General features: G+C 45.3%; 1 protein-coding gene across 1 annotated transcript; it reads left to right on the top strand.

Annotated features, from left to right (window-relative positions):
* The first annotated feature begins 5 nt into the window (after window positions 1-5).
* RAB19 (RAB19, member RAS oncogene family) lies at window positions 6-5,100 on the top strand. Its single transcript, XM_054282023.1, has 3 exons — window positions 6-333; window positions 1,184-1,367; window positions 3,345-5,100. Exons 1-3 carry the CDS (start codon window positions 139-141, stop codon window positions 3,608-3,610), a joined length of 645 nt encoding a protein of 214 aa, XP_054137998.1. The 5' UTR covers window positions 6-138; the 3' UTR covers window positions 3,611-5,100.
* Window positions 5,101-8,341: the final 3,241 nt, after the last annotated feature.

The following is an 8,341-nucleotide window of genomic DNA, read 5'->3' as shown; positions in this document are numbered from 1 at the left end:
GCGGCAGGGCGGTGCAGGGCGGCGCTACCTGTCCCGGCAGGGCGGCGCCGGCAGGTGAGCGCCTGGCACCGGCTCCTTCCTCGGGCCGGCGGCTCCTCCTCCTCCCCCGCCTGGCCGCAGGCCCGCCCGGCAGCGGCGATGCCGTTCCCCAGCTCCGGCGCGGACGATGCCTTCGACTACCTCTTCAAGATCATCCTGATCGGCGACTCCAACGTGGGGAAGACGTGCGTGGTGCACCGCTTCAAGACGGGGCAGTTCAACGAGAAGCAGCAGAACACCATCGGCGTCGACTTCACCGTGCGCTCCATGGACATCGACGGCAAGAAAGTAAAGGTCGGTGGCGGGAGCGAGCCCGGGGCTCCTGGCGTGCAGCGCCTCGGCCGAGCCGCCCTTCCGTGCCGGTGCCAGGAAGCCGCGGGACGCACGGCACCTCCTGCCCGGCCCTGCCGAGGGCAGCTGGCATAACCTGGCTGCCTTTCTAACCAGGGGTGTTGCCCAGTGGAGTTTTCTCTCAGGAAGATGTCTTGGGGGAAGCAGTCACCCTAATTTGGGTACATACGTGTTCTCGTGACTTCTCGGCATCTGCTTAAAAAGAGGGCTTGAGCTTTGCCTGCAGGGAGTTCTTTGGAAGAAGGCTATAGTTTGGAGATGTCTCTTCCCCCCAGAGATATGAGGGTTTGAGCTGGCACACCAAGGAGGGAAAACCCCCAAAGTTTGCAAAGGCTCCACTTTGATGTGTGCTAAATTTGAGGGAAGAAGACTTCCAAGACAAACACCAGAAGAAATTGTCAGCTAGAACTTCCCTCTGTGTGCAGATGAAAGTTAGGATGCCTGGCTTTTACATATAGATTTGCTCTGCCCAGCCCTGTGTTAGGGTTCTTTGCTCTTCTTCTTGAAAGGCTGTAATGTTCTGTGTCTTTTACTACAGTTGTTGAAAATGGGTTTCTTGGCCTCTTTGCAAAGCTGGGTTGACCCTTGGAGCTTTCTCTTTAGTCTGTGTAGATTGACTGTGCAGGCTTGTAAATGGCTTTTTGGATGTAGGAAGGGCACAGCACACTGGTGTGATAGAGTGAGCTGGGACAGGTCTAGCTGCCTTCTGCACAAGAGGCTTCAAATGCTGAGGGCAAGCACACAGGAAAGTGGTGCTCAGGGGTCTTTACAACTTCTGTCCTTTCTCTTACAGATCCAAGTGTGGGACACAGCCGGTCAAGAGCGCTTCCGGACAATAACCCAGTCTTATTACAGGAGTGCCCATGGGGCCATCCTTGCCTATGACCTTACTAGGAGGTCCACATTTGAATCCATTCCTCACTGGATTCATGAAATTGAAAAGTATGGTGCTGCAAACTTGGTCATGATGTTAATTGGTAGGATTTTAGTTTTAAATATTGTGTTATGTAGATTTTTAATATGGATATAAAATCTCCCTCGTTTCCTACCACTACTTGAAGCATCTATACACTATGCATTAAGGAAGAATTCAGTTCTAATTAAAATAGATCACCTAGTGTGTCATTTCAACCTAAGCTTAAAAAAATGAGGAGAGTCATAGCCTGGTCCTGACAGGACCAAACCCATTGCAGACAGCAAAACCCTTTTGCAGTTGTTCCTTTCCTGCTGGAATAACACAACAAGCTTTGCTGCCAGGCTGGAGGCAGGGACATCTTGTTGAGGTTAGAACTGCAGCCAGCCTGACCCTGTACTCCTGCTGCACGGGAATGTAGCAGCTCAATAATTCACGGTGAAGGGGGATGCACAGACTCCTGGTTCTCATCTTTCCTCTCTGCTCTCTTGATATGCATGCGCTTTGCCCTGTAATGGGATTCCGAGCAGGTAAGACAATAGATGGGGAGATGGCTTTTGCAGAGCTGGAGTGGCCTGCTTGCATTCCACTGGCGCTCAGGAAATTGCCTCTTGGAGGGGAGCAGTGCTGGGAACTGCGGGGAATGGAGCTGGTAGGAAGCCGCGGTTCCTTTCCCTTGGGTTTCATGGTTATTATTGCTGTTCCCTCCCCCAGGGAAGGAGCTGCGAACGACAACGCTGGTGTGGTGAAACACCAGAGCCTTTCTTGCCCTTATTTCCATTGGCGTGGCCGAGCCTGTTGCAGCGTGCTGGGAGCAGCTCAGCAGCGGGGCTGGGGCAGTGCTGAGCCCCAGGCTGGGCCCCTGAGCTGCTGCCTCTGCTCCCAGCACCCTCCTGCTTGTGCTGCTGAGATCTCTCCTGTCCTTCCTCTGGACCTGCTTCTAATGCAGTGCTTGGAACTGGGGGCAGGGGAGTGTAAATCACTGCACTTTGGCTGGTTTTTCCTAACTTCTGTCATGAATCTAAAGAAAGAGACTTAGTATGTGGTGGGGGATGGTGGTGGTTGTTGGGTTTTTTTTAGGGAGAGAGGTTCTTAAATTAGTAAAAAGTGAAGCTTTTGTTAAGGATCCAGCTTGGTGCTTTCTTCCAAAGCTGGTGCTGTTTGCTTTTCTTACCTTGGCAGAAATCGTTGTACATTTAATTACACTTAGTCACGTTATACACCTTTCTAGCAGGAAGTTGAGGTTAGGAAACCTAACTTTCCTATCTGGAACTGAAGGAGGAAAAGCTGGGCAAATAACCCTCAAGCTGGGTTTTTTTTTTTGTTTTTTTTTTGTGGTTTGTTTGTTTTTTTCTTTTGTGGGGTAGGTTGGTTTTGGTTTTTTCCTTTTAGAAATAGTTAAAGGGACTTTATGAGAGGGTAGTTACTTTATATATATTCAAGATACTAATTTGATGAAGGGTTGTCTTGAAACTACAAATGTAGGCTTCAGCCAGCTGCTATAACTGAATAATCCACATGTGCTGCAACTGCCTAAATATACAAAGATATTTTATCTGAGGTGTTTCATGACAGATTTTGACTAATGTGCTGCAAGTAAAAGTTTAATCTATACATGCAGAAACAAGTATATGTTTTAAGCATTAAGGTAGCTGATCTGAATTCTTGTCTTTCTTTGTATATCACCCTAAAAGATTTTTAACAAAAAAAATATTCAATGTAAAGGCTACTTAATATTTAAAACCTCTAGGGAACAGGACAATAGTTGCTTCTAAATAATCTTTTACTTACACTAAGTAATCAGATGAACACAGGTTTTTAGTTTTTTCTTGGATTTCATCTCTTTTGCTATCATTTGATTTGCTGCAGTTTTAAACCACAGTCTATATTTGTGGCTCTGGTGTTCTCACATCTTGTTCTATGCAGTAACTCCTACTGCTAACATAAATCTATTGTTTAACAAAACTCAATTCCTGCATCCATTTAAAAATAAATTTTTGAAAGCCTAAGTGGTTGAAGTATGTCTTTGCCTTCTTTTAAGGGAACAAATCGGATTCGCTGGACAAGCGCCAAGTGCTGTTTGAAGATGCCTGCACCCTGGCAGAGAAGCATGGGCTCTTAGCTGTGCTGGAAACATCAGCCAAAGAAGCTCAAAACATAGAAGAGGTGTTCACATTAATGGCTAAGGAGCTGATAGCCCGAAATACCTTACAGCTTCATGGGGAGAACCCTCCAAACAGCTTCAGTCTGGACTCCAGGCCAGTGATTGCCAGTCCAAATGTGGAGAAGAGCCAGTGCTCCTGCTGAAGAGAAGCTTCAGGGAGAACTTGGAAACTGCCATACTTCTGAGGCTGTTTGATTCAGTTTTGTTCAGTTGATGAAAGTTTTATGTGGCCTCAAGCCATCTCTCTTGATACTTCTACCTTGCAGTTTGGCTTGTGAGTATTTTCAGAGATCACCGTTGTTGTTGGTAGCATAGGTTGCTTTGAACATAGCAATGTGAACTTCTGAGATGAGACAACTCAGGAAGCTGCCAGGCCTTGCCCTAACCAAAGAGAACTATAAAAGTTATTGCCTTTAATTATTTCCTTACATGTCTTTCTGGCTGTGTCAGAAGATAAATTTGCAGAGTTCTGCACTGACCCTTCTAAGCTGTGTTGCTGGTTTTCAGCACTTTCCTCTCTGCCAGCAGCTGTAAAAAGTCTGACGCATGCTTGGACAGCACTAACCCACTCCTGCCTAAACTTTGATTTAGGAGCTCTCCTGAGGTCAGACGGGTAGCCACCCATGCCAAGGAGCTTAATAACATTTGTGAAAGGGTAGAGGATTTCACATCTGCCCTGAGTTCCTCACCAGACAAACCTGGAGACATCTCAGGGGTGGCACAGCAGGCAGAATATGATACACTTCTTCCTGGGGTGAGAAAAGTTGCCTTTCTTTGCTTTGTAATAGTCAGGATTATTTCCAGTACTGTTCTCCATCCTGCTACATGGACTTGCTGGGAGAAGCAAAGCTTCCAGTGAAAGAACCCCTTTTTTTCCATTCCTCCCTGATAACCTCATCTTGCTTTTGATGTGCTAATTTTAACCAAAAGCCTTCTGTATCTTGTGATGGGCCAATGGCAGCTTGAGAGTATCCCTGTAGATCTTCAAGGGAGTGTGAAGGATGGATGCAAGCTCCTGTAAAACTCAGCAAGGGGTGAGATGGTTTAAGTTAGGCAAAAAGTTAAAAATTTACATTATGTTAGAGTGGTAGGGCAAGGGTGTGGGGTGCACCAGAGAGCTGCCCTAGGTGAGTATATCTGCTGCTGCACTCAGTGGAGACTGAACATGGTGGTAGCAATGGAAGGTTTTGCATTGCTCCTCCCAGTCACAAGCTCTGCTACTTGGGGCTCACTTTTCTGTATACTTGAACTGAATGAAGGGTTTGGGCTGGGTTTTTTTTGGTGAAGGTTTTGAGGTTGTATTTTTTCCTGTTGCTTGCAAGTTTTTTTCCCAATAGAAACAGGGAAGGAGGAGGAGGAAAGAAATGTCAGAGGAAGTTTTTTTACGACAGTCCACACGTACCAAAGTGTATCATTTAGTTACTGTTAAGCTATGAACTGCAACTCCAACTCTGTAATGATAAAACAGTTTGTGTTACATGCAAAGCAGCCTTGGGAAGGCTAGGGTGTTGCCAGCTTACCCAATGGCTGGCTGCCCCTGTTTCCTAAGTCCTTGAAAAATAGGGAAAAACATGTAGCAAGTATGGCTGGAAAATCTTGTCTTAGAAGCACAAAAAAATAAAGGAGAATGAATAATTAAGTAATAGTCTTGGAAATATTTCTAATGTTCTTAATGCTTCCTCTGGCCAGGTTCTTTGCTATTCCATGCCAAGGGCAGGGGTTAATTCAGCTCTATGTAAGCTCAGGGAGGAACCTTCCATGCTACCCTCTTGCTATAGCCTGCTGTGGAGAAAGCTTCATCTTCAGGCATCCTCCTCCTCATGTTTGCTTTTTCAATCTTTATTCCTTCTTCATTTTTACTAGCCTCATAGTTGCATTTTGGTTTGCACATTCAAGCAAATGCTATAGCCTTTCACAGTGGTGAGCCAGCTTCCAAACAACTAGTTTCTACAGCTCTTGTTACTGCAAAAGCAGTCAAATGTAAGCTTAATATTTCTGTTCCTGGTAGTAGTTTGTAATCCATAATTTTTACTGGGTTTTTTTTTTTTTTTTTTGTAGTATCTTCCAGAAGACTGCAATAGAGAAAGTATTGCTTTCCTCTCCAGTTACAATCTTTCACTGGTCAATAATTACAGGAAGGATGGTACCAGCAGAGTGTTAACTTTGCATGGTTCATTGGGTTTACCACCTTCATTAGCCACTGCTGTGCAGGCTGTTGTGCTCTGAGTGCCCAGCACTGCCAGCTTTCAGGGCTCTTGCAGTTCTCTGCCCGCACACGTGGAGCTGCTGGCAAAGCCAGACCTTCTTGGCAAAAGCTGTGCAACACAGGATCAGGGAGAACAGGCTTGTGACTGTTCCCTTTCTTTTAACAGGTCTAGCAGGCTTCCTGCTCCTCCAAGAAACTTAGTCTTAGACACCTACCCATTGTGCAGCTAAGCCAGGAGCGTGACCTCTTTTGGTTGGTCCTGTTTGTGTTTTCCACGAGGCCTTTGGGCAGTTACACTGAGTTATTTCCACAGAGCTGCTTTTCCAGCTGTCCTCTGTGAGTGAAGAGCAGCACTTGCTAACAAGGTTCTTTGGAGTACATTGGTAATGCTGTTACTTGTGAGGTAATACAGGAAGCTATGAACTTTTAAAAAATCCCCTTAAAATTTAAAAAAAAATGCCTGTTATTCTAGACTGTGAGAACCACTAGAATAAAATACAGGCTCAGCATAATCTCTGTGGTTCTGCCTTTCCCCATCAGAGAGCAGATGGAAACACCCAGCTATGACAAGGCAAAGTAGCACTAACTCCTATGGAGCCTTCTGTTAATGGTTCGTTCCCCAGATCATATGCAAATTCCAAGTGCATCTTGACAGCATCATTAATGCATTTGTACAAAGGGTTATAAGGTTGTTTACAAAGCTGTTTTAAAAACTACTACTGCCCCACAGGTTTCAGTTTCAAGAGCTGCACATTCATCTTGAAGATGAGCTCATTTGCTAAGTTCTTATCTACTGGGAAAAAGCATTTGAATCTTTGCTATGGCACATTACTTTGCACTGGTGTCACAGCCAGGCCAGATGAGAAGAAGCATTACCTCTTGGTGGAATAGGGTAATAAAAATAATTAGAAATATTTTAAAATGTACCAAACTGACACCTCCCAGAAGCTGACTAGTTAAAAGCCAACACAACCCAGCAGCCCAGTGATGTGGAAGACACACAGCACTGCCTGTGTGGGTCCAGCTTTGCTTTATGTGCAGGAGACAGGCTCTCAGTTACAAAAGCTGAGGCTCTTATCTAATCATTCCAGTTAATGTTTAAGTATAGTTGGAAGGGAGACAATTTTCAGATGCTGAACAGAGGTGGAGCACTCTATCCTGGAGCCTTCTTTCAGGAAGAAGAGGCATGACTGTGATTTTGGACAAGGAACTGAAGTGAAGCTTCCCCAGCCAGGTGAGTGCTCCAACGGCAGTGCTGTTACAGGTGCCCCTTCCCCAACAGGCATTTTCCTGGCTCTCAGCCCCCAGAACACACAGCTGCCTGCAGGTGTGTGAGAGGGGCCCAAACAATCATTGCTCAGCAAACTGGCTCCTGAAATAATTTGCAGGCACCACTTTTAAGCAACTGTGTTGAGAACTAGAACTACACCAACAGGCAATGCTGGGATATCACACTCTTTTGAGAATAGTTCTAGATAGGGCAAGAACCCCTTTGTCCTAAGAGTACTTCACCTTGAAACAGGAATTCAAAAATCTTTAAAAGCACTTTTTCTAATGCTGCTGGTGTAAATCAACCTTCACACAGCTGTCTGCACAGCTTCTGTGGATGCATTCACATCAAGCTGTTGTCAAGCAGGGCCTGACTGGCTTGACAGTGAGTGACAAACAGCACACCCATGCGTAACCAGAGTTCAGCATATTTACAGTCCTGCATTTCCTTGCTACTGCTGTGTCCATGAACATCACTGCTTATAGTTTTCACTCCTAAGTCTAGTTTTGCTAACCTGAAGTGAGGCTCACCACAACTACAGTTTAATGCCTTTCTAATGCTAGCAATTAAACTGACTCTGTAGTTACTTGATCCCTGCAGCACAGTCCTGTATTGTATCTCAATCCTAAAGGATTACATGTAAATTCCCTCATTTTAAATTGCTGCAGCATGAATAATTTCATCTACACAAGTTTTGTTCCAAACATGAGACACCCCATAGCTCATGTACCCTCCAAATACAAATCTCCTCTGTACCTGCACTAGTAGGAAAGTTCCTTTGTATTTCATTAAATGAACCAGGTATTTCCTCAAAGGTTACAATCCACCTTGGGCCACGCAGGCCAGCTGTGCTAGCATCATTTGAACTAAAGCAGCCAAAGTTGTAACAAGTGCTCTTACCTTGAATGATCACGTTCAGAGCAGGGAGAACAGAGCAGGGAGAGCAGGGAGAACACTTACCCTGCACCTTCCACAGGAGGCAAAGGTTGTATCAAATGAAATGTATTCTGGCTAGGGAGTAAAGTCAAGGCATCTTAAGTGACAGCATCCATCTTTTTCTAAAGATTTTGGATTTGAAATTAAGATTCTGCTGGTGGAAGTTTATGGAGATGTTATACCCTTTCCTTGATGCTACTCTTTTCAGTTTCTGTACCTTAAGTATTTCCTTGAAGAGAATGTAGCACAGCCAGAGTTGTCATCCACCATCGTCTTACATTATAAGCTTAATTCTACTGAATTTTTTGCTGTTCTCACAGAGGAAGAATAGCAGCCTACTAACACACTTATCTCAGCGACCCTTCTAATTTCAGCTGTCCCAGTCTGGGGCTGGTGGGGGTGGGAGTCACAGTGCTCCAGGCAGCTCAGACACAAGGCTCTGGTTCAGAAGGGAAGTGGCAC

This window comes from Melozone crissalis, unplaced genomic scaffold (genome assembly GCF_028551555.1).
Source record: "Melozone crissalis strain CALT ecotype California unplaced genomic scaffold, PUWL_Pcris_2 ptg000033l_1, whole genome shotgun sequence".
In the NCBI taxonomy this organism is placed as follows: domain Eukaryota; kingdom Metazoa; phylum Chordata; class Aves; order Passeriformes; family Passerellidae; genus Melozone; species Melozone crissalis.
This window is presented reverse-complemented; position numbering and strand designations above follow the sequence as displayed.

Coding starts and splice junctions, on each gene's coding strand:
- RAB19 (XM_054282023.1), top strand. CDS start 139: ATGCCGTTCCCCAGCTCCGGCGCGGACGATGCCTTCGACTACCTCTTC. Junction 334..1,183: donor TCGACGGCAAGAAAGTAAAG/GTCGGTGGCGGG, acceptor TTTCTCTTACAG/ATCCAAGTGTGGGACACAGC. Junction 1,368..3,344: donor CTTGGTCATGATGTTAATTG/GTAGGATTTTAG, acceptor CCTTCTTTTAAG/GGAACAAATCGGATTCGCTG.